Source organism: Octodon degus, unplaced genomic scaffold (genome assembly GCF_000260255.1).
Source record: "Octodon degus isolate 3935 unplaced genomic scaffold, OctDeg1.0 scaffold00015, whole genome shotgun sequence".
NCBI classification, from domain to species: domain Eukaryota; kingdom Metazoa; phylum Chordata; class Mammalia; order Rodentia; family Octodontidae; genus Octodon; species Octodon degus.
In genome coordinates, this window is record NW_004524591.1 from 8,290,367 (window position 1) to 8,316,970 (window position 26,604).

Here is a 26,604-nt window from a genome sequence, read left to right on the forward strand (position 1 = left end):
AGCATTATGTAGAAAATTCTGCATTCTTGATTTTAGTGGTGTTATTCAAAGAGTGATTCTCATTAATGTCATTGGCATGTTGCTCATGTAGGTGTTGACTTAGCAGGCATCTCTAACCACCCTTGAAGATACAGCGCATGTGCAGAGGATCACTCAGTGGGACAACTGTGGGGCTTTTAGAAAGCCTTATGGGAAATGAAAGCAGTGTAATCTATTTCCCATTTATTCCAATTTTATGTTATGGAATTTTGCTATTGTTTAAGTCAGATGTGTTACACAGTTGTCTTTAAATTCATTAAGAAATTCATCTATAAGCTTCTAAAGACAAAATATAATTTAGTTTATAAAATAAAATGTCTAAATAATTTTCAGATCGAAAGGCAATTCTTTTATTCCCTTACTCCTATTTAATGTCATTAGGATCTGCTCATAAAACATTTTAGTGTTGTCAAAATTTTTCACACTCATGTACCTTTTTGAACTTTAGAATTTCAAAATTAATATTTCTGTGTTTTATAAGTACAATCATGAAAGTATTTTTATCATATGACTGTAATTTGACTCTGTAATTACTGGAAAATAAGTAGACCAGAATTTGTTTGGGGCTTTTACAGTAGTTAATGCTTGCTGGAAAACCATATGGAGGAACTTGTACTTCACCCTCTTTCCTTTTTAGATAAAATATTCAAAGTTAGTTTGTGTTAAAGTGTCTGCAAGAACAGCCGGGGAGATAGCTCAGTAGAATAAGCGCTTGCCTGGCAAGCGCAAGGGCCTGAGTTCAATCCCGGGTTCCGCCCAAAAAAATTAAATGAAAAAGAATAACAACAACCACCTGTCCTTGTGAAACTTGTGGTTGCCATGGACTTAGTTACCCTTTTTTCCACTTTTCCTATAACTAGATGCTTTAGATAATAATCCTCTTGAAGGGCCGGCAGCATAGCTCGGTGGACTAAGCGCTTGCTTAGGTAAACTCAGGGGCCAGGGTTCAATCCCTGGCACCGCCTGCCGCGCCTACCCTGCTCCCAGGTGCGCTGAGCCTGCAATGGAGTCCGGGCATAGTGGTGCGTGCCTGTTATACCAGCACAAGGGAGGCAGAAATCAGGAGCACCACTACAAGTCCAAGCTGCGTAGAGAGACCCTGAAAAAAAAAAAATCAGAAATAAAAACGTAATAGACTTCATTCTCTGCCTATCCTCCAAACACAATAGATAGACCGTGGGACTACTTTCAGGCTACTTCAAAGCCCGGTGCATACGTTTTATTCTGAAATTGATGGGCAGTTCGTAGAGATAAGAAACAAAAAAGTATAATGTGCTTTTGTGTTGCCATCAAGAACTCTTGACTTTTGAACTCCTGAACACTCTCTTCTAGCTGCTTTCGAAATCTATTGAACAACTGAAGCAACCCGGCAGGCACCTCGAGGAAGCGGAGGAAGAGCTTCAGGGGGAGCAGGCGATGCAGGAAGACAGAGCGCCCTCTAGTGACAACAGCTCTAGGAGCGACAGCAGTGCTTGTGTGGATGACACACTGGGACAAGTGGCGGCTGTGAAAGTCAAGGAGGAACCCGTGGACAGTGACGAAGATACTCAGATCCAGGAAATGGAATCTGGGGAGCAGGCTGCTTTTATGCAACAGGTAATAGGCAAAGATTTAGCTCCAGGATTTGTAATTAAAGTCATTATCTGAATATAAAATGCACTGCAGGTTTTGGTGAACTTCCTATTGGTTTGTATGTCTGGATGATTGATTTTAGTGTCTAAGGATTCAAACAGAGACAAGCAAATATATATGTCTATACAGAGATCCGTCTATGGTGATCTCTAAATAGATTTAGAAGTTTCATTGAAACTTCATTGGTTAAAAAACATTACCTGTTACACTAAAATTATGCCATATGATGACAGAGTAATTAATAGGCTTTAAATCCATCCCAAGATCTGTTCCACCAGTTACTTCTAAGGAAAACAAACTCACTATTATTTCTAGTTTATCTGTTGAGATCGGTGACTGCCAGATATAGTCTCCCAGTCTGATCTATGAAGCATTCTATTAAGTTTTGATTTTTTTGAACACCTAGAAGTCGATTTTCACAGCACTGTACATAATGTATCATATTACAGTGTCAGAGGTAGTCAACCCCTTCTTTCCTTGCTCTTCTTTGTTACGTAGAAATGCTCTGGCGCCCATGCCAGTAGTCCTAGGTTATTGTGTACATTGCAATGGAACATATTAGGAATACAGGTGGTTTAAATATAGAGATGCAAATTGGAGTGCTGTTTTAAATATTACGTTATGTTTCACATGACACTGTGCATTTTACTTTTATCTTGTGTAATTTGATGACGTTCTTTATTGAAAAAAAATCAAATGAAGCAGATGCACATGTTGGTGAGAAGTCATTTGCAAAAATGTGGTCCAATCAGATACTATATTTTATCTATAACTGTAGCAAACACAGTACAAATATGATTATCACTGGATATCACATCAAAATCAGTTTGTAAAAATGTATCCTACTTCATCATTATTATCTGAATCTCTTACGTGTAATTCCATATGGTATGGCATATGCCATATCATTTTAGCACAAATAAGAAAATCGGGCTTCACAAAAGATTTTACTTGTACATAACGCACTTTCAGAAGGATTGTGTCCTTTGATGCTATAAAATACAAATAGCTTTGAAAGCAACAGAAGACGATGTTTATTTAAGTAAGTTCTTTGTCAGGTTCCTGCTGTTCTCCTACAGAAAAGTGACTCTGTAAGGCTGAACAGGAAATGCCTTGTGGAAACAGGAAGTCCAAGTGATTCATGTACTGAGGAATGTAGGAAAAAAAATCTGAGGATAGTGTTTTACTCTTTCTGTTTTTAAAGGGCACTCTATGAATTGATTTATTGTCTCAGAAAATAACACCACAAGTAGGGAAATTGTTACGGAAGCTTTTCACTGGAACATTTCCTTCATATTCCCTTTTGATATGTTTACCTTGTTTTATAGGTTTACTTTTGTTAAGCTAGTTAAAGGTTCATTGTATTAAGACCTCTTTAATATGGATAATCCAAATTGAACTAGAATCTTTGTGAGGTTTTTTCTATTAAAATATTTATATTTCTAAATTTGAGGTACTTTAAGGTGTAGTATCCTATTTCAAAGGAGAGATAGCAGTTTTGCCAAATGTAGACGTTATTCAACTGTATGTTATTGGCACGTATTGTTTACATTTTGCTGTGACATTTAAAAATATTTCTTTAAAAATGTTACTGCTAAAGATACATTATCCTTTTTTAAAAAGCCTCCATTCAAATTAAATTAACATAACTAGAAGTTAGAAAGTTTAAAACTTTTCCATATAATGAACGTCCTTCTGATAATTTGACAAATAGCTATAATAGGCAACACTCCCTGTCACCAACATATTTTGGTTAGTATATTTCTTCATATTAAAATGACTTTTTGTCAGTTGTTTTGCATTATAAAAATATGGCATGCCTAAGATAAAATTGTATATTTTTTCCATCTCATAAATATTCATTTTCTTCAAAGTCTTTTTTCAATCTCATAAAAAAGGGATAGTGCATCTTTTAAAATACATTTTATTTGGGGAGGAACATGTGGCTGAGCAGACTTTTGTATAATATTACTTCAAAGAAATGTAATCGCAAACAAAAAACCTATTTTTTATAATGTCATTGAGAGCGTTTCATCAGTACATTTGGTGGACATTAATTGTTTGAATATGATAGTCTTTGAATTTAATCAAGAAACTACCTGGAACCAGTGAAAAGGAAGGCTGGACTTAAATAATCTGACAGCTAATTGATAAATGTCTCTTTTAAAAAACCTACTGTATTTATTATAATTTACACCCTTGAAGGTGATCTCTTGTTTTGTGTTGTAAATATATTGTTTGTATGTTTCCCTTCTTGCCTTCTGTTATAAGTCTCTTCCTTTCTCAAATAAAGTTTTTTTTAAAAGATCCCCTTTCATACATTTGGCTTTGTGTAAACTTGATATATCTAACTGAACCGAAACTTGTATACTAGGTCTCATATACAAAAAGATATTGCCATTTTTTGTTGAAACAAGAAAATAAAGATATTTTGAGTAGTTCTAATACCATTAAAAATAACACATTCAACAGTAGTGAATTAAACTCTTCACATCAGCCAATAACAAATAGCAAACATGTAAAATTTGTTGCATTTTTCTATTTCCAGTGTGACCTTTTTCATCCTTGGTATTTAAATTAAAATGTCAACTTCTAAATATAAAATTTTAGATAAATAGGTATTAGTTCCTAACTCTGCTCAACTTAAAAAAGAATTAAAACCTTACCATAATCCCTTCAATATAACAAACACTCCATAAATATTAAAATGAATAACTCCAGTATCATAATAATTGCTTATTACAGTGAGACTCTGAATTGCAGGTATAAAGTAACAGTGAATGAATTTAAAGAGACAATGGTAGTTAAATGATCTACCCTTCTTGTGGTGACAGTTGCTGTGACAGTATTGTGGAGAACCAAAAGCCAACTCCGGTAAAGGCAACCATACTGTCCACAGCCATGGGCTATGTGGGAGCTACTGGCCCCCTCTTCTGATCTGCTGCTAACAAAACCAACCCAGCGGTGCTTTAGAGTGTTTATCTGTGCATTTGGATCAATAGGTTAAAGCGATTCTGTATGGGTTTTTGGTTCATTTAATATAACTTTTAGTAGTATCCTACAAGTTAATGTTGCTCCCAGCCATTGCAGTATTGCATTAGTATTAAGAAATATAGATATAGTTATCAAATGTTACATAATAGGTTGTCCATAGTGCCATAGATTTGATAATTGGATTAGAATTGCACAACTACCGTTAATTCTAGTCATAATTTTCTGAAATTTGTCTTCAGTCTATAAATTAACAGATTAGCTCAGTACTAGAAATTCTAAAATAAGAATTGAGAGGTCAACTATTGGTTTTGTAGTGAATATCTTATTTCTGAGGAGATACATAAAGTGTCTTAATAAAGAGCAATGATCTAAGGTTAGATTTTTTTTTAAAGATTTTTCTCCAGAAAAAATAATTTCTACTGAGGCTTTCCTCTTCCACAGGAATAAAATGCATTCCCTTAGGGAAGCGTGTACTGTTCTTTTCACAGATCTTAGAGAAGTAGTCTTTATGAATTTTTACGTTGTTTATATATTTAAACATATCTGTGTTGTTTTCCAAAGGTTGTTTAAAAGTAATGCAGCTAGCATCTATATTTTAAATCTAATACTTAATAGTAATAGTATACAGATAGTATAGTTATTTTAATTTGGCATTCCTCTGTGACTTTATAGGTATAAATGGTGGACGTACAATAGAGGGTTTAAGGGAATAGTTGAGATCTGTACTTATAACCAATAATAGGCAGAAATTTGGAGATAAAAGTGAAGGCGTTGGAAACTTTTGTTGCACTTATTATTGATAATTGCTCCATCCAGTTTTATGTGGGGAGGAAGTATAGGAGGGTCACCATAGGGAAGTGAAAGCATTGCTGGGAATGTGATTTTTAGTCTGGCTAAGACAGAGAAGTCTCTATTCTTATTGTTCTACGCCTTGGCTGATAAAGCATTTAGCAGTGCCATGTCTTGCGTTATCTTGAGTCACTGCAATGCTTAGCTGCTGCCTTCCTGAGGTGCTGGGTATCACTGGAGCGCTTCCCGTGTGTCAGCCCACTCTGTCCACACACATCCATGAACTTGCTTAGTTTTCAAACCACCGCCCGAGGTAGGTATTAGCTGTGATGTCACTGCAGAGCTGAGAGCAACTGGGCACAGAGAAGTTAAAGTCAAGATCACCCAGTTAGTGGCAGAGAAGCTGTAATTTGAACCCAGGAACTCTGGCACCAGAGACCTTGTCTCAGCTTTTGGGGCCACGCTGTATTTGTCTGTCACTTTTTTACATGTCCAGTATGCTAGCTTTAGGCCCATCTGTTCAGTTGAGAGCACTTCTCTGTCCTCCCTTCACTTTCTCCTCCTCTTACTAGCATTCTTAAAACTGTTTTGAATCAGTTGTATCTTTTGATTGCTGCTCTAAAATACAGGATTTAGATTCCTTTTTTCTAACTCACAGCAGAGGGCTTGAGTTCTTGCATGAGGTACCCTCCCATTTTTCATCATGAAAACCCATGAGTTTCTTCTTTCTGACCAAAACCAGTGCTGAACGGGAGTGAATCAGTGGCTGAGATTCTCCTCAGTTCTGTGGGGCCTGGTGGGGGAGAGGGTGGGTGTGGATTAGAGGTAAAAACTCTAATGCACTGCTTTCAGCGCTTCCCACACTCCTCCCTCAGCTGAGGCGAAGAACAGTTTCTAAACAGGAAGCTAGTTTTAAATTTTAAACCTATTAAGGATACACTCGATAGTCATTTTGACTAAATGAGTCTGTATAAAGTGTGGTGAAAGTAAAAACTGGAGTCGCTTGTCCAGGGCTAGGTGTTCTGCTTAGGTTTTGAATCAGAAGGTGCAGAAAAACTCTTTTAAGTCACCATTAGATTCTGCCCACATGCCTGTGGGTTCTGATCTTGTGGTCCTGAAAAGGGGCTTAGAGGTCTATGTCTTTCAAACCCTTTGAGAAAACCTGATTCAAAAAGTTTGGGAGCTGCCCCAGGGCTCTAACTACTTTCTGAAATAGTTTTTAATCTAAGATCCTTGGATTTTCTGATTCACAAAATATATTGTCTCATATTTCTTGTATATTTTTTCTGTGTCTTCTGCATTTTGACTCAATTGTGAATTATTTGCCAGTAGTCACTACTACTACTATTTGATAATATTTAACTTCTCAGCAGGCTTTTCTCTTCTAATTTAGGTCTATCTTATCTGGCCAAGCTCAACTGGCCAAGACTTGATAAATTTCTTTGTCAGTTTCTGTACTACGGTGCTTCTTTTTGTATAGATAAAATTCATGTAGCATAAAATTCACCAGTTTGACTGTTTTGAAGTGTACGGTTCAGAAGTTTCTAGCAAATATGCAGTGCTGTGTAGTTACCAGAACTGTCAAACCCAGACACACATCCTCGCTGCATCTAGAGCAGCCAGTCCCCGTATCCTGCGATAACTACTAACCTAGTACTAACCTGCTGTATGTCTGTATGGCCTTGACTTGCCTGTTGTGGATATTTCATACATACAAACTCATCCATCACATGGCCTTTGGTCTCTGGCTTCTCATCTTTGGCACAGTATTTTCAATATCTGTCTATGTAAGTGTATCTATCACTACTTCATTACTTCTGGGGGCTGTATATTCCATTGTATGAACATGCTATGAGTTATTTCTCAGTTCCTCAAAAGATGGGCACTTGGATTATTATTGTCTGTTATGTATAATGCTGCTGTGAACAAAGAGGGCGTGGAAAATGTAGACTCCTACATATGTTCCTATATTAACATGTGCTTTGATTTGTCTTGAGTATGAATCTGGGAGTGAAATTGCTGACTTGTCTGGAAACTTCTTTGAGGAGCTCCCAACTGTTCTTCCTATAGCTGAAGTACTTTACCTGCCTACTAGCCATGGATGAGGGTCCGGTTTCTCCTCATCCTGCCCAGTGCCTCTCCCTCACCCCTGTTTTGGTTACAGCCATGACAATAAGTGTGGAGTGCTGTTATTTCTTGCTTTGCTTTCTGTTTCACTTAAAGCTAATAATAAATATTGGCGCTCATTTGGACATTTGCATAACTTCTTTAGAAAAATGTCTGTCCAAGTCTTTTACCCATTTTTCAAATGGCCTATTTGTGTCCTTGTGATTGAGTTGTTAGAGTTTGTAAATATATATTGATTACAAAACCGTTATCAGATATATGTATTGGAAACATTTTCTCCCATTTTGGGGGGACTTCTTAGTCTTAATAGTGTTTTTCAGCAAGCAAATCTTTTACTGTTACTGAGATCCAGTGTATCTGTGTTTCTAGTTATTCTTTGTGCTTGGGTGCTGTGTTTAAGAAATCATTGCTTTACCCAAGATGAAACAGATCTGCCTCTGTGTATCTACCAATAAAGTAGCACTTGTATTTAAGCTTTTGACTGATTTTTTCGCTATGTATTCATATATTTAATATACATACATATATATATCCAATATTATTTTTTTCTTGCGCATTTTAGGATGTCACTTGGGAGCCCTGTCCTCTGCCTCTGGGTTTTTAAAAATTTTTAATAGATTGCAAATTGAAAATAAATTATTTACAAACATAAATGAATATAACAATAAAAATTGTCCAAAATAAAAATGAAAAATTTACAGATCAGTCATGATAGTTCACTGTGTCAAAACCAAGAAACGTATTCATATAACTAGAATTCTCAAAGTAGAAAGGAATAGGCAATAAATATTTAAAGATTTAAACTTTCTGAATTTAGTTCAACTTATAATACCATAATGCCAAGAAAAATGAACCTTTTGCACAAGAAATTTAAATAAAATCATACCAAGATATAAAAAATTGAAATTGTCCAAAACTTCTTGTAAAGAAAAAAATCATTAAAACATATACATAAAAATATTAGCTATGGAAGAATATAATTAAATAGCATCTTATTTCACATTAGAAAGAAAAAAAGGACCAAGTGTGTAAGAAACTAGACTAATGACAGGACTGAAAGAAAAGATCTGTCCTCTTTGAATTTTATACTTAGCAAACATACCTTTGAAAACTAAAAGTAAGATTTTCTAGTTATACAAACTTGAAATATTTTAATACCTCCAGAAGTGGCATATAGGAAACAACAAAGAGCATAAATCAAAAGGCAAAAGAAGTTTCAGTATGCTCCCGGATGAACAATAAAGAGCTCTCAATATGATATTTATGCAGGACTATATAATATATATTAGATGAACCCTTACTTAAAGGTCATTGACGATTTCTATGAAACAGTACCAATATTACATTGGGTTATACATGTATTTTTTCATATATATGTGCGTGTATGTGTGTATAAAAAAGAGAGAAGTAATATAAAGTCAATAGAAAAGGGAAATATACTTTTTAAAGTTTCTAATACTAAAAGATGTCATGCAATGTCTTTTAAATAAATTGTAAGTCAAAGATATAGTATAAATCTTAGAACAAAAATTAAGATTAAGCAATATTCAGAAAATTAAACGCTAATTAATTAAAAATTAAATGTTTCAAAACAATTAAACTAAGAAAAAGTTTTCATGATAGCAAAGAAGTACTAAGAGTAAAACATAAGATAAATACTGGAATGGCAAATAAATGACCAGCACTTCTAACAGTTTGAGGATAGGATATCGCACAAAGTTCTAGTGTGTTGTGGACATGCATAATGACCAAGATAGTTACTGGTGGCTAGGTGTCACTTGTGGAACTGAGCTACAGCTATTTCTTTGAAATCCACCCTGTAGACTCAGATGGAATCATGACCCATAGGGTGGAAGAGAAGTCCATTTGTAGAGTGTGCTGATGGAAATATTTTGCTGCTGAGCACAAAAGAATAACTGAAAGACTACTATTGTATACCTCTTATTCTCCTGTGTTAAATTGTTTGCCCTATTTGGTGGGTTCTTTCCATTCTCATTCATGGGGCTGTGATCAATTTGCTCCCTCTGTAGAACATCATTTAGTAGTCTGTGTAGGCTTGGCTTTGTCATGATGAAATTCTTAAGTTGTTCTTTGTCATGGAAGTATTTCACTTCTCCATTATACTTGAAAGAGAGTTGTGCAGGATATATCAGTCTGGGTTAGAAGTTGTTTTCTTGCAAGACTTGAAGTACTTTGCTCCATGCTCTTCTTGACTTGATGGTTTATGAAGAGAAATCTGTTGTTATTCGGATGGGTTTTCCTTTAAATGTGATCTGTTTATTTTCTTTAGCGGCTTTTAGTATACTGTTCCTGTACTGAATTTCTGGGATCTTGATTATTATATGTCTGGGTGTGGTTTTAATTGGGTCGATGTTATTTGGAGTTCTATATGCTTCAGTTCCTTGAATGTCAGATTGTTGCCCCATATTTGGGAAGTTTACTGCTATTACTTCTGCCCATATTCTTTTTATATCATTTGTATTGACTCCTTCCTTCTCAGTGATGCCTATTATTCTTACATTGTTCATCTTTGCATCGTCTTGCAGGTATTGAATTATTTTTTCCTGCATCCTCATTGTTTTTAAGAGATCTTTTCCTACTTTTTTACTAGCTGCAATGGTGACTTTAAGGTCAGAAAGTCTATTTTCACTTTCACTCAAATGGTTTTGCCAGCTTGTGATTGAGGTTTTAATTTCCCGTATATCACCTTGAATCTGTTTCATATATTCTGTTTCTTTCCCATATTGCTTATTCAGGGGTTCCATCATTTTTATATTCTGCTCTATATTTTTATCAGTGTATTTTTTGAAGCACTTTGTACTTCTTTGATTGTAGTTATCACTACATTTTTTTGGTTCCGAAATTATTTCTGCTCTGATTTCTTCTATACCTTTCTGCAGTTGTTTCTTTACTGCCAGTGCTATTATTTCAGAGATATCTGGCATGTGCTTTCCAGTTTCCTCAGTGCTAGTGTCCTCAGCATTTGTACTGGGTAGCCTCAGGGCCTAAGACTGCATTTTATTCCTTTTCTATGTCATTTTGTATACCACTGTCTTCTGACCTTTGGTGTAGCGCTTAGGTAGAGTTATTACCTTAGCACCAGGACCAGATCTATGAAGTTCAGATTCCTCCAGGTGGGTGTTGCTTGAATCTGGCTGGGGTCTGGCTGCTGTGCTTCACCTCTTCCTGCTGCATCCCTTGGAGTTGAGCCCTTTGTGTCACTCTGGCAAGATGTTCTGCTCCTCAATCAGCTGGGTGGGTCTTGCCTCTAGCCTCTTTGCAGGGAGTTCTGCTGAAGGGTTCCACACTGGGCCTGCACTCTGGGTCGAATAAGGGTCTAGTGGGCCCCAGGTGGTCTCATTCACACACCAGGCCTGAGCTCTGGGTCAATTCAGAATCCGCAGCCCCAGGTTATCTCAATGACTCGCCAGGCCTGGGCTCTGGGTCTATTCAGGATCCAGCACACGCCAGGCCTGTGCTCTGGGTCTATTCAGGATCCATGGGGCCTGGGGTTGTCTCACTCACTCGCTGAGCCTGCGCTCTCTTTTGACTGATTTTGAGTCATACACATTTTATTTATTTATTGATTTATTGATTGATTGATTGATAGATTGATTTTATTGCCAGCTCAGCCCTGCTCTGAAGGCAGGGCTGGCCCAGCAGATGATACTGGGGATCAATCCGCAGTCCTCTGCCCTGCCTAGGTTTGCCTGAGCAGGCACTTTATAAGATAGCTTGCCTGAGCTATCTTGCCAGCCCCACACCACTTTAAAAATACTGTTCTTCCATGTAGTTGAGTTACTGTCAAGGAGCTGACTGGTGGACACCCATCTCTATCTTTCTTACTTCTGGCTCTCTTGTGGCTCACTTTTCTGGTATTCCTGCTTCTAACTTCTGTTCTTGTCTAGCATTTGATATATGTATTTTTTAATTCCCCAAAACTCATTTAAATGCTACAATTTTTTCTTTTGGTATATTTTTTAGGGAAGGGGCTACAGGGTGTCCAGGGTCTCACTACTAGGTCGGACTCGTAGTGATCTGCCTGTTTACAGCCTCCCAAGAGCTGGGATTATAGGCATGTACCGCCACGCCCAGTCTCTAAATGCTACAATCTTGGTATTTGTTATATTTGATATCAACTGAACAGAACTAGTTATTTTCCTTTAAGGAATGCCTTCTATCTAATACTCTTTAAAAAACTAAATCAGCTATTTTTCTTCATAGAAGTGGTTTTAAAATCCACATGTAGTATGTACTCACCTTCACTTACGTCTGCTTTGCACTCAGCTTTCATGTTAACTAATATTCGTGTTGTTGCTTTGGTCTTAGGGCCTCTATCAATAGGATTTCTGTAAAGAGTCCTAAAATTGTGTTATTGGAGCTGCTATTGAACACTTAAGTGTGGCTGGTAAAAATGGAGATAAGCCCTACTTGGAACTATATACCAGATTTTAAAGGCATTACATAGATAAATCTTAATATTTCATCAACCCTGCTGTCTCTTTATTATAGATTGAAATGAAAATATTTTAAATAGATGGGGTTGTGTAGCATTATTAAAATTAAACCTGTTCTTGTTCTTTAAAATGCGGCTCTTAGGAAATTTAAGATTATGTATGTTCCTTGCATTTATGGCTCACATATTTTTTCTTTGCATCTTATATTTCTATTGATCTATGTCAATAGAAATTGATGAAGATTTTGACAATTTATAGATCTAATCACATCATTTTGAAAAGATGTAGGCTATAAAACCTGCACCAATGATTATTTGCTCTGGCCAGCATCTTTACATTTCATTTAGTCTGTCGGGCATAAAATGCTTCCATTAAAGAGATCGGAGACAGCGTAATGATTTAAAGACCTAAAGCCTCTGTGCTTTACATTAAAGACAGCTCAGTCTGTCCATTTTATTATCAGTACTTGTTTTAAGGACAGCTCTTTTACTGTATTTTCTCACTTTCATCTCTAAGTTAGTAAATTTATCTCTAAAATGTGCTCACCACCCCCACCTAGCTTTTAAAATATTTGTTAGTAAAACCACAGTTTAGAAACAGTTGGTAAAGACTATCCTGAAGTCATCCATGACTGTCTTCTCCCCTTTATCTCGTAGAAGTAGTTGGTCTTCATGTTTCTAATTTTCAACCATTATAGCTCTTCACTCTCTTTGGCTCTTCCTTCAGTCAAGACCCTAATTAATACTAAATTCAAGCTTTTATACCTGTACTAGTCTCCTTTTATCAGTGTGATGTTTATACAAATTCATTTGATTCACTATAAAATGCCAATACCATTTTCCCATTGTCTGGAGCAACCTTGGGTGAGTTCTTCCAAATTGATTCTTCTCAAAGCTATCAAGGTGTTAGGGGCCTCATAAGGAACCCTTGCCCTCTGATGAGGGACTCACCTCTACTACTCTGGCTTCTCCTCATAGTATGCACAGCGTCCAGGTCAGCAAGGCTTTCCTCGAGCTCTTTCCCCACCTGAGAAGCACTTGACTTCCTTTCCAAATCCTATTTGCTCTCTTACACCCTTTCAAGTTTCTCCAAGCCATCTGAACTCCGCATTCCACTTGGAATCCAGTCCTCACAAATCACCATATAACTGGTCTCTGGGCATTACCTCTGTGTCATTTGTCATTTTTGCCTTTGAGGCAGGGCGATAGGTTCTCCTCATTGTTCTTAGTGCCAACTACAGAACCTATGAGATACTCAATTAAACTTGATTTGAAGGATTTTTATTTTTCTTTTCTCTGTTATGAAGCCTAAAGTAGCTAAAAGCCATATTCTTTTACATTATATTTTCTACTATTTTCTGTGTGAAATTTATTTTTTATTTAATGGTCTGTACCTTGTTCTTTGCCCTCATTATTCATATTTCTTTTAGGTCAACTCCAGTAAAAATAGCTACTATTTAATTTTTATTTTCAACCACTGATAAATCTGCAAATTTTTATGAATTTCCTATTTCATAGTGCTCATACCTAAGTTATCTTCATAATGTTATGCATAAATCATTGACTATCCTATTGTAATATATAGCACACGTTTTTAGATTAAAATTCAGCATCCCAAAGTTCATGGCCTCTGTAAATTTTTCTATTTCCATGTATTCTGATAACCTCCAAAAAGTAGAATTTGCAAAGAAACAAAATATGATTCATATTATATGCTAACATTTCTCAAAGAATTAAACAACCTCATCTTTATGAACATTTAAATAAAGGAAACTTTCTGAACATGGAAACCAATGTGGTGTTTCAACAATGTATATAGCAAACCTTGAACCGTAGTGTCTGTCTTGTCTAATTGCTCTGGCTAATGTTTCCATAACTATAATGAATAGAAGTGATGACAGTGGACATCCTTATCTTATTCCTCATTTTAGTGTGACAGATTTCAGTTTTTGACCATTTAGTCTGATGTTAGCTGTTGGTTTATCACAGATGACTTTTATCAGATTGAGATAAAGACCATCTATTCCAATTTTCTGTAGAGTTTTCTCTATGAATGGACATTGAACTTTGTGAAACACTTTTTCATCATCTATTGAGAAGATCATGTTTTTCCCCTTGGCTCTGTTAATATGCTGTGTTACATTTATTGATTTGCGTAGGTTGAACCATCCCTGCATCCCTGGGATGAATTTCGCTTGCTTGGTCATGGTGCATAATGTTCTTGATGATGTGGTCATTCCATTTTCTAGTATCTTATGGAGGATTTTTGCATTTATATTCATGAGGGAGACTGGCCTATAGTTCTGTCTTTTGGTTGTGTCTGTCTCTGGTTTTGGTATTGGAGTAATATTTGATTTCGGGAGTGACTGGGATTATTGATTCCCTTTTGGTTTAAGATTTTTCCCTTTGGCTTAACATGAGTGATGCTATTAGACCTTCTCTAAATTTCGCATAAAATTCAGCAGTGAATCCATCAGGACCTGGGATTTTCTTTGTCAGCAAGTTTTTAATGACTTCTTTAAAAATGTATTTGGTTGTTACAGGTTCTCAGTACACAGCTTGGACTCCCAGTGATCCTCATTTTCAGCTTCTCTAGTGCTGGGACTACAGGCGTACACCACTACACCTGCACCCAGTGGCTGGCTCAGCTTACTCCGGGGATGGGGCTGGCGTGGCATGTGGTGCCAGGTATCACGGTCCTTGCGCTTACCTAAGCTTACCTAAGCTTGCCTAAGCTTGCCTAAGCAGGCAGTTTAGTTCACTGAGCTCTCTCACTGGCCCTCTTTAATTACATTTTTCAATGTCACTTACTGACATTGGATTATTTAGAATTTTTATATCTTTTTTATTATGCTTTAGTAATTGATATGCATCTAGGAATCTGTCCATGTTTTTCTGTGTTTTCCATCTGTATTTCCATGGTTCTCAAAGTAGATATTAACGCTGTTCTGGATGTCTGCAGGATTCATTGTCATTTTTCCCTTTCATTCCTAGTTACATGAATTTGAGGCTTTTATATACTTTTTTATAAAGCTGGCTAGGAGTTCATCAATATAATCTTTCAAACTACCAACTTCTTCATTCATTTATTTTTGCATTGTTTTCTTAGTTTCAGTGGCATTAATTTCTGCTGTGATCTTTATAACTCCATCCTTTATATGAGTTTTGGGTTTGTTCTTCTAGAAGTTGAAGATTGAACCTTAGGTTGTTTACTTAAGTTCATTCTGTTTTCCTGATGTGAGAATTCGCCACTATTAATTTTCTTCTTACAATAGCTCTAATTTCATCTCAGTAGTTCCAGTGTGTTGAACTGGCATTATCATTTAATTGTAGATACTATTTAATTTTTTCTTCAATTTCATCTATGACCTTTTCTTTGTTTAATATACTGTTATTAATGTCCATGTGTTTATGGCCTTTTGTGGCCTCTTTTGCCATTGAATTCCAATTTCCTTGCACTATGGTCAGATATTAAGCATGAGACAATTTCAGTTTCAAATTTTGCATTTCCTTACACATATTCTCTTTGCTAATGTGTGGTCTATTTTGGAGAGCTTCCCATGTGCTGCTGAGAAGTGTATTCTGATGCTGTGAGGTAGAACACAATCCTGTATAGACACCTACTAAGTCCATTTGTTCACAGATTTGGTTCAGTTCTGATGTTTGTTGATTTTTTTGTCTAGTTTTTCTCTCTATTTGTAACTGTAGGGAATTAAGTTGCCCCATTACAAATTTGTTCTTATTCGTGTTTTCAGTCCATTAATATTTGTTTTATATAATTGGGTACACTTGGATCTGGTGCATATGTATTTATGACTTTTTCACTTCTTCTTGAATTTTTCCCACAACAAGTTTGTAGTGACATATTTTATCTTTTTTGATCAATCTTGAGCTGAAGTTCACATTGTCTGCAGGTGGTATGGCTACCCCTGCTTTGTTCTGGGTCCCTATTGCATGAAGTATTGTTTTCTATCCTTTAACTTTTAATCTATGAATCTCTTTTTTAGTTGAATGTGTTTCCTGAATGCAGCATGTTCTTAGATCCTGTTTCTTGATCTATTCTGCCAGTCTGTTTCTTTTGATTGGTAACTTGATTGGTGACTTGATTTATATTGATGGTTATAGCTGATATCTATTGGTTTGATATTTTCCTACTGATGGTTCCATTTCTTTCTACTGTCTAATTGCATAATTTTCCTGGTGGCTTCTTCCTCTTGACATTTTTGGAATTGTGCTGTCTCTTATTATATCTTTCAAGAATATTTTTGCAAACACTTTGTAGAGCTGGTTTGGTTGTTGTGATTTGCTTCAGTTGCTCTTTATCATGGAAGTATTTTTATTTCCCCATTATTTCTAAAATATAATTTTGTAGGATACATCAATCTAGGTTGGAATTCTTTTGTCAGAACTGGAAATACTTTGCTCCAAGCTTGCCTTGACTTAAGGGTTTTTGTTGAGAAGTCTGCTGTAGTTCTGATTTGGCTTCCCATTATAGGTGATTTCTTTTCTCTAACAGCTTTTAATATTCTATTCTTGTTTGAAATTTCTGGAATCTTGACTTACGTACGTTGGTGTAGAATTATCTTAGTCATGACTAATTAGAGTTGTCTATGCCTCATTTATCTATGTCAAAATCTTGGGAAGTTTTCTGGTACTGCTTCTGTGAACATGTTTTTTATGTCATTTGTGCTGACTCCTGTTTTTTTATTGACTCCATCAATCTTATGTTGTTGTTTTGCATTATCTTGCAGTGGTTAAATTGTTTGTTCAAGGTCCCTTGCTATTTTTAAAAGATCTTTCTTTTCATAATAATTGGCCATGATCTTGTGTCAAGGTCTGATATATCTTCACTTTCTTTTATTCAGTTTTGCAAACTTTCAATGGAATTTTTTTTTCTTTTTTGCAGAACCAGGGATTGAACTCAGGCCCTAGCACTTGCCAGGGAAGCACTTATTCCACTGAGCCATCTCCCCAGCTCTGGAATTTTTAATTTCATGGATACTGTTTGAGTCTGTTTCATGGATCCCATTTCTTTTCTGTGTTGGGCAGTCATGATTTCCATAATTTGTCTATATTTCTCTATTTAGTCTTTTTACTGTAGATTTGCCGAACAAGTCCTTAATTTTAGTAGTTACCTCTTCAAAACCTGTGAAATTATTTCTGTCTTGATGTCCTATATAGACTCATGTATATTAGGCTCATATATATTTCCTCTACAGACTCATGTATATTTCCACTACTGTCACTTGAGTAAGTTCAGTAGATGGCTCTTGGTCTGTTCCTCTGAGATGTCTTCTCAATATCGCTGGCTGTTTGTCTTTGTGTCTATCTCAAGGTCATATCTTCCCACCTTATTGGGCATGAGGAATTGCTCTCTGTTTGGCTCTGCAACCAGGCCTTCAGTGCTGGCCTATCAGGATGATTGTGACCCCAAGTTTTCACAGTGTTGTCACACAAGGGTGAACAACTGATTACTACATGTATGGCGTCCCAGCTGAAGTAGTACAATTGGCAGTTATATTGATCACAACCTAGAAACAGAATTTTATCTACTAATTTGGTATCACTAACCATAGGAGGAAGATCTGTAGTTATATAACAATATCCAACATACAGCAGGAACTTGTATACAGTGAGTTTGCCCTTGGGAGAGTGATTGTGCCCTGTGGGGAAGGGGAACTTAAGAGGGACTCTGGACAAGACAGAGCAAGAACTAAAGAGAAATATAACAGAATCAAAGCTGGAGGACAAAGTATGATCACCTAGTCTTTGGGAAGCTGGAGAAGAGGACAGGAGCAAAAGAATGAAAGAAAGAGCAAAAAAAAATATTGAGAACAGCCAGAAAGTCTAGAGATAATGTTCATTCACATGTAAATATCAGAAAACCAAGAAAGACCTTTAAATAAAGAGGACAGAGAAAACAAACCAAACAATAAAAATCAAACCTAAACACCTCCTGCCGAATTCCTCTGGTGCCCTCAGTGCCCTGTCATTTCTCTAGGCAGAGCCAGATTCTGTACTGAGTAACCCCACCAAATCTGCAGTAGGTTTACTGCTGGATGCAGGGCTGCTCTTGTCCACATCACTGGCTCCTCTCACATGCACTGGTCATAGTGTGGTGGGTGTGTCCTTGTCCCCTGCCTTCCAAGGCCATTTATCTGTTTGTGTGGCTGGTCTAAGAGCAGGGTCCTACTTCCAGTTTCTTGTAGCTAAAGCTAAGACTGGCTTTTGGAAGCTTCCAGAATGGAGTCTGGTTGGTCCCAGTTCTTGCTCATCACAAGTCCTGCCCATCTGCTGTCCATCTGATGGCTGTCCACGGTGGCTGAATGGCTCTTCCCTCATTCCGCTCCAGGAATTGGCTGTGAAGCAGTCCTGGAACTGCTCTGCACTGGAATTTGAGATCTGAGTGCCTTAAAGAAAATGACAATCCTGCCCAGCCTTTGCTGCTCTTCCACATGACCAAGTGCTGGGCACAGCTGTAGTTTACTCCCCAACCACCGGCTCTGGGAGGCTGCTTGGGAAACAGTGTCTTGTGTTCTCACTGCTGCTCTGACTACAAGACTCCCCTAGTCTAGGCTGAGTCTCAGTCTCCCAGAAAGGAGAAAACTTGAGCAACATCACCTCCGTACATGCCAGGGCAGCTACTCAGCGGCTCTAGCTGCACAGCCATCTCAGATCTGCTGCAGCGGGCTGTTTCTTCTGTAGAAGTGAATTCTGCTTTCCTTTCCTCCTCTGTCATTTCCTTTGTGTCCCCCATGCTCCCTGCACTCCCTTGGTTCCTCTGCTGTGGCTGCTGTGTTCCAGGCTCTTGGTGCTTTATTCTTGAGAAACCGAGCAGCTGACCCTCAGCACTCTGCCATATTTCTTCTCCTGTAATAATACATATTTTAAATCCCATTTTTGTCTCTTCCATTTCTAGGTCTGCTACTGTGCTTAATTTTTCTTTTGAATACGGTAAACATTTTCTTGCTCATTTTAATGTATCCTAAACCTTAGATGCTTGGTAATTTAAATCTGTGCAGATCCTCTAAAGAATGTTGGTCATTTAAAACGTTTGAAGTTTGTTGTTCGGTTTTCTTAGTACAGATTTTTACTCTTCATGTAGCATCTTTCACTGACTTGGGAGTTTTCTGGGCCACCACTGAGTAGTGTGAATGTTTGTAGGCATGGACAGTTCTAGGAAGCAGTCCGTCTTAGCCTGGTACCCTGAGGCACGAGAGAGGATTGGGAGGGACAGATGGGTTTCACTAAAGGTACAAAGACACATGTACAGCTTGTGGGGGCGGTTAGTGAGGAAGTGCTTCCTCAACAGTTTCAGATCTCTCTTCATCTCAGAAACTGGTTACTTATGGGCACCTGCGAGTCATTTCTTAGCATGGCTTTGTCTCTATTATCTCTGGCTATCTCTTCTCTCCCCTCTTCCCCCATCCTGGCAGTCATTTGTCTACTTTCTTTCTCTCTATATATGCCTATTCTGGACCCCATTTAGAGATGTATTTCTCCTATTTACCTATAATTATATGTAGTTTGATCAACATCTTCCCATATCTCCCAGATGTTCCAACTACCCAAGCCTCTGGTAACTATCATTTTGCTTCTATGATATCAACTCGTTAAGATTACACACATGAAAATTGTAACAGCCAAAAAATGGCACAGCACTAGCATAAAAAGCAACATAGACTAATGAAGTGGAAGAAATCTCTATATGTGCACCCAACTGATTTTATACAAAGATGGCAAGAACACATTGGAAAAAGGCTGTTGTATCAAGAAATGGTTTGCGGGAATTTAAATGTCCTCATGCAGAAGAATGAATCTAGACATTTCTCTTCCATAAAATACAAATATACATAATCTAGATCAAAATAAATCATTTAAATGTGAGACCCAAACCTATGAAATTACTGGGAGAAAACATGTCATACTGGATGACATCGGCCTGTGCAATGATTTTATTGAGTATCACTTCTAAAACAAAACAAATGGGATTAAATGGAGCAAGAAAGCTCTATACATTAAAGGAAGCATTCAACAATGAGAAAAGACAGTCCATGGAATGGGCGAAAATATTTACAGACTATATAATATATGCTAAGCAGTTAATTTTCAAAATAATTGAGGTATTCAAGCTACTCAATAGCAAAAAAGCAAGGCTAACTAGAAAGTGAGCCCATATTTCCTAGATCTATGAGAACAAGTATTTCTTGAAAGAAGATACACAGTAACCAACAGGCATATAAAACATGTTCAACATGAGGGAAATGTAAATCAAAATCACAATGAGATGCACTCTCATACTAGTTAAAAATGGCTATTATAAAACATAATGATAAGCATTATCAAGGAGATGGAATAGTAGGAATCCTACCCTATCTACAGTGATTTACATTAAAACAGCCATTATGGATAACAATGCGGAGACTTCTTAAACTTAAAAACCATAACTACCTTAAGATCCAGCAGAGTTACCACTAAGTATGTATGCAAAAGAAATGAGATCAGTATGCAGAAGTCTGGAGTCCCCAGTGTATTGTGGCACTCTTTATAGTAGCTTGGGTCCAAATAACCATGAGTGTTCTTCCAGAGATGAATGGATAAAAATGATGTGAAAGGTATACACAGTGAAATACTACTTAGCCATAAAAAATGAAATCCTGCCATTTGTGTCAACATAGGTGGTCATGGGTACCATGATGGGAAGCCAGATAAGCCAGGAACATAAATACTACATAATCTCCTTTGTGCGCAACCTAAAAAGTTTATCTTATGGAGTTTTTATTTTAACAGATAAACCGGGGCCCGGGGTTCAATACAATAAGCCTGCATTCTCTGGGTCTTGAAGTTAAAATGATCTTGTAATCTTCTAAGTCAGGGTCCTTGGTAAGCAGTGTCCTTACCTTTGCTTTCCCATCGCCATGCTTCATCACTGGCTTCTTCATGCATGGTGACAGCTATTATTTAATAGGTTTTGCTTTGCACATTATAAATCAATGTGTATACAAGCAATTATTGTTAAGATTTAGTAGCTTCTGTGAATCCATGCAAAGCTTTCTAGTGACATAAAGTTATGCATGCATTGAAAATAATGTCTTAAAAGCTTAAAACTTTACTAACAGAGAAAATTATTCTGTTGGTTAGAAATTGTGAGAAGCCAAGAAGAATTTCTCAAAGATTCCAAAAGCTTGGGCCACCCAAATAGCTCAGTGGATTAATGCACCTGCTTAGGTAGGTGGGGGCCCGGGGTTCAATTCACTAGCCTGCTGCACTGGCCCCATCCCCGGGCGGGGTGGCACACCTATGTAATCCCAGCACTTGGGATGCTGAAAAACAGGATCACTGCAACTCTGATCTGAGTAATGAGACCCTGTAGACCCTGTACTAAATACAAAAAAAAAAAATCCAAAAGCTTTTATGCCTTCTTGATCTTCATTTGGGTAATGAGGAGGGAGTATGCAAAAATGATTTTTTTAAAAAATGAGACAGTTTGGTTTTCACTTTCATTTGGAAGTATTGAGATCTTACTCTGTGTAGAAATACAGCTTTAAGAATCAGAATATTGATGCAATTGGGTAGGGAGTCCTTTTTCTTCTTCTCTAATCACCATAGACTCTTACAGAGGGATCTAAAGTGAATTAGGAAGTTCTTTGACATGTAGCATTAAAGTCAAGCTCCAGGAAGGGTATGTGGACATGTAACTTTTGATTCTTGGATGATGTGTTGATACTGTATATTTTTTAATGGCTACACTTTTCCTTTACTAATATAAAAGATTTACTGTTACAGTTTGTGTGTGGCCAGGCAGTGGCATATGGAAAAGCTGTTTCCTGCTATTTAATTTAATTAGTCCAATCACGCGCCAGCCTTCGGGCATGTCACTCTGAACCTCTGAGCCTCTTTGTCTGTCAAAGAGATGGACAATATCTTGGCTTTGTTTGGTTGCTGGGGATGCTGCAGATAAAACCACTGAAATACTGACTGTTTGTTTAACCAAATCTTTGCATTTTTACCATTTGGCTTTGATTTTTGTTTTACAAAAAAAAAAAAGAGAGAGAGAGAGAGAGATGACATTTTGGCCTTGCAAATTGAAAAAGGCTATTGCTCTCTCTGGTTTACTAAAGGGTTGAGAATATCATCATTGTCTAATCAGAAATTTTTTAGTTTCTTACTACTTCGTTAATGAAAGAGGCATTTATTACACATCATTTTAACCCTAACTTAGCTGGCAAACTCATTTTAATTCAAATTTCCCTTATTGGGTGTGTGTGTGTGTGTGTGTGTGTGTGTGTGTGTGTGTTATTCTTCATCTTCCTAAATCTTTCACTGAATTTGTTGCTCAGGAAGAAAATATTTTGTATTCTTTGCTTTGGTTTTATTTGGGGATGAGAAGATTCAAGTTTTGTTTTGTTTTTATAACGGAGACAATACCTACTGTTCCCAGCAGTTTAGACTTTATTTTAAGGTTAAAGATATTTAAATCTGCCCCCCCACAATGGGTATGTTCAGTTTAAAAATACTTTTTAATCATATTTAAGTTAGTGTATTTCTAATCATTTTAAGAGGTAAAATTTGTGAACATTGGAAGAGAAATGGAAGATTCAAAGGTGGATTCTACAACTGGAACTTAATCTGTAGTGAGGGCTGAAGCATAAATTACCAGGAGAATCAACAGGAGATTCTGTCAGTCGAAGTGGCTTTCCCAGGCGCTACACATATTTGATTGTCTAGATTTTAAAATTCGGTGTCCCAGATGGAAAGTTCTCTTAATCAGTCGGAAACTGCACTGGGAGATTGTCGGGCATTTGCTGGTGGGAGTAACTGTACTGAGAGAGTTAACTGACATCGCACTGTGGGTTAGCCAGGGTGTGCCACTCTCCTGGGTGCCCAGGCACAGGCCCTGCCCTCTGACATCTGCTGGCCTTCGGAGCAACTTGTAGGACTGAGTAAATGACAGTCTGTCTCAAAGGAAATATCCTTTGTTTAAAGTTAATAAGATCATTGATTTTTTTTTTAACAACAACAAAACAATGCTAGTATTTTCTTTTAGTGCATTATTGACAGATTTTTGTGTTCATAGAATTTACAAATAAAGCCTTGCCCTCTGATTTCTTTTTTAATTTAGAAAAATCATTGCAGAAAAATTAAAATTGAAAAAGTAAATTCTCTTAGCCAACAAAATTTTACAATTTTCAGTCAAAATACAACATTTATAATGTCATCATAATGTCTCCGCCACATGAAAAAAGTAAGTCTTAATAGAGCTGTGATTTGGATGGATTTTTCATTTTAAGGACAAGTAAACCAAGAACAAAAGGCAAACAACTTTTTACCTTCTGTTGCTCATTGTTATGAGCTGTGCTGTGCTTGTACTCAAATTGTAGTCTACCTATTTTCAGATTCATTATTGTATTCTTTAGTTCTCTATGTATGATTAATATTTCATTTTTATTTGTTTTATATACACGGTTTAAATGTGAGTTTTAAAGGTGCACATCTACACATGCACCCACACATCCTGCCAAACACTGATGATAGAATGAAGAAGGATCCATATAAGAAAATTGATCATGCTGTTAACTTTTTAACAATTAATATGTTTTAATTATTAAGATGCATTCGTATCCTCCTAAAATAGTACTTAGGGCAGAAAATAAGTCATTTCTCCTAACCTATTTTTCAGTATTAATGTTTTGTTCAAAATATTGTGAACATTAGTGAAGGTTAAAATGAAATTAATCAAGAGGTGATAATCCAGAAATAATCCCAACATTCTGGAGGCTGGCGCAGGAGGATTGTTGTGAGATAGTGACTGAACTATAAAGTGAGCTCAAGGCCAGCCTGAACTACACAGTGAGACCCTGTCTCAAAAATACAAAAAATAAATCGAGATATCCTGAAGATTTTTTAAAGATAAAGTATTCATCTGCTTACTTGAATACATTGGAATAAAGGTATCAAAATACTATGACCATTTTTCTGCCCAAGAATATGCCTTTCTGAAATCCCAGTTTTTAAATAAAAAATAACAACCAAGCTGAAAGTATTTGTGCAGTTTCAATTGAGTACTTAGAAATGGAAAGCTTTATCCAGTCCTTTATCTTTATCAAGAAAATAATTTATAGATTTATAAATTAAGATGGTTTTCATTAAATATTGATCCACATTTTGTTTAGCTGTGTCAAAATATTTTATGTTATGTACACTTAGAAGTATATGACTGTGTGTAATTGGCTTTATCTAATTGTCTTGTGGTTTAGTGTACTAAGCAGAAATAGTAGAACCTAATTCAATAAATGCAGTCTGGACAGCTATCCTATGCTGGGACCAGTGCCAGATATATTACCTCCGATTAATGACAGAGTCTATCCAACAAACAGGTCAAGAAATGATAATAGTACGTTGTCATTTGAAACACCAAGCACACTATCTGCATGGACTGATCAAGATCTTTGGGTTTTTGTGATTGAAACACACATGCTTGGTCCACGTGCGATCCCACTAGCGTTGCTATTCTGGAGTAGAATGCAGGGTCAGTAAATGACTGAAAGTAGTTCTGTAGGGTCCAACACTGTGGTTGGATGCCCTCTGTTGTCCCCTGACTGTGAACATAGCTTCCATTAATAATTATAGTAGAATCTTCTAGTTCTGTGCTAATGGAAAAATGCCTATTTCTTATGAGATCAATATTGCTTTTTTTATTTTCAGTTATAGCATGATACTAAGAAAAAAAACTTTTTATTGTTTTTCAGCTTGCTTGCTAATAAGCTAAGAGTACTAAAATTTGAGACACTGAGTTTTAAAAATGTAATTTAAGTTAATATGCTCCTATTTGTGAAACTTTTTGACTATTTAAATTTTATTTCCACTAACATAAGGGAACTAGTAAGACATGAGGATCTGCGGACAAAATTTGATCATTTTTAGTAACAAAACTTTTTGTCAGCACCATCATAGATTACTAAAGGAGCCTTGATTAACACATCAACTAGCGCCTTTAGTTAATCTGTAGAAATCTTTCTTGCTTTTAGTTTGTACAAGCTAATTTTGAAATGACACATTTTGTAATTTTAAATATAAAAATTTAAATATAAAATCCTTACAAATTAAGATACAGATTTATAAATCTTCAATAGCTTAGGAATCTTATTTCCTGCCTCACAGAACAGTTGACTTATAAAGTAACCACCCATGAAAACCTATAAACTTTTATATTGGATGCATATTATATATACACACACACATATACACACTTGTATATATATTTGTAGGTCATCTGTTGCTTTTGCACACTTTTCCTGATGATATCATGGAAAATTTCCCCCAACAAATTGTGTCTTCAGGCCAATCATTCTCTTGATTAGCTGTTTAATCATTCTCTTGATTTTAAACATTTGAACTTTAAAATTATTTCTTCTGCAACATGTTCCTCTCTCTTCAGTTTAATGTGGTTTTCTTTTCCATGCTTCTTTTCCTCCTTACGGTCCTACCACTTTTTGTTGTTGTTGAATAAAATATGATTGAGTCTCTTTGAAGATAATTTATGGAGCAGAATCTGTCCTCCACCCTCTCTGTGGCTTACCACAACCTCCAGAAAGCTTTGCTGGAGGACGTGGAAATAGAAAGATACTGGGGAACCACAGTTCTCTAGCTGCAGGGTCTCCTGGTGCTTGCTGCAAAGCTCATAGGATGGGTGGCTTTGTGCACAGACTGCATCTTCAGCGGTGCCCTTCACATACTCCTTATCCACTCACACGAGGGAGCTGGCCTTCCTGGCCATCCTGACCTGTGGAATGCAGAATGCAGGGTCAAAAGAGCCAGTCCTCCTAGTCTTGGCTGCTGTAGGATTTCTAGGTGTCCTGTGCCTCTTTCCTTGTTTGTGAGCTGACAGTTTATCCTCATCTACTTCATTTACCCAGCCTGGCATACAAGGGGTGTATTTGCCCACAGCTCTATTGACAGCTATTAGACAAACTAATATTGAATAACTGTCTTAGTTTAAAAATTTCTCTCCTGTTTTTCCTTTATGTTCACACAATTTCCTTCAAAATTCCAACTGGTGAAAAATTTTAAAAAGCTTATTGAATGTTTTTTAAATGTCAAGTGAATGCTAATTTACTATTTTTGAACTAGCATTGGCAAATAGATTTCCTCCTAAAGGGAGGGAGAAGAGAGAAACATACTCTGCTGACAGGTTTTGATGTTTCTCAGGAGTGAAAATAACTCAGCTAAATTAGTCATAAAATATATGCAAAAATAGCATGTGCCAGTATTTAAAGTCTTACAGAAAGCACTATTAAAATAGTACAGAAAGACAAAAATTTTATTAATGGCAGGCACGTGAAATGATGACAAAAATAACAGAGAAGGTAGTAGATGCTGAGATCTAGTTAATTGCCAAGCACCACATCCACATTCAGTACATGATATGGGTCGTTTACTCATCATGACTGGAAATGGAGGCTTCAGAATGTGAAGGAGTTGGTATACATCCACTACTTGAAAAAAAGGAATGGTAGAGCTCAGATTTCAGCACAGCCTAAATCCAGAGAGGCTGATTGACCAGCCTG

At 36.7% G+C, this 26,604-nt stretch overlaps 1 protein-coding gene across 32 annotated transcripts in view; it reads left to right on the forward strand.

The window, feature by feature from the left end:
• Nucleotides 1-26,604, forward strand: part of Hdac9 (histone deacetylase 9) — a 604,989-nt gene that overhangs the window by 228,785 nt on the left and 349,600 nt on the right. For 16 of the 32 annotated variants that reach the window (XM_023709815.1, XM_023709817.1, XM_023709816.1 and 13 more), the window contains one exon: nt 1,372-1,635. In XM_023709815.1, the coding sequence (XP_023565583.1) occupies nt 1,372-1,635 (264 nt within the window). Of the gene's footprint in view, nt 1-1,371; nt 3,979-26,604 lie in introns of those variants that run through there. The other 16 variants (XM_023709828.1, XM_023709819.1, XM_004626445.2 and 13 more) reach the window with 2 other exon arrangements.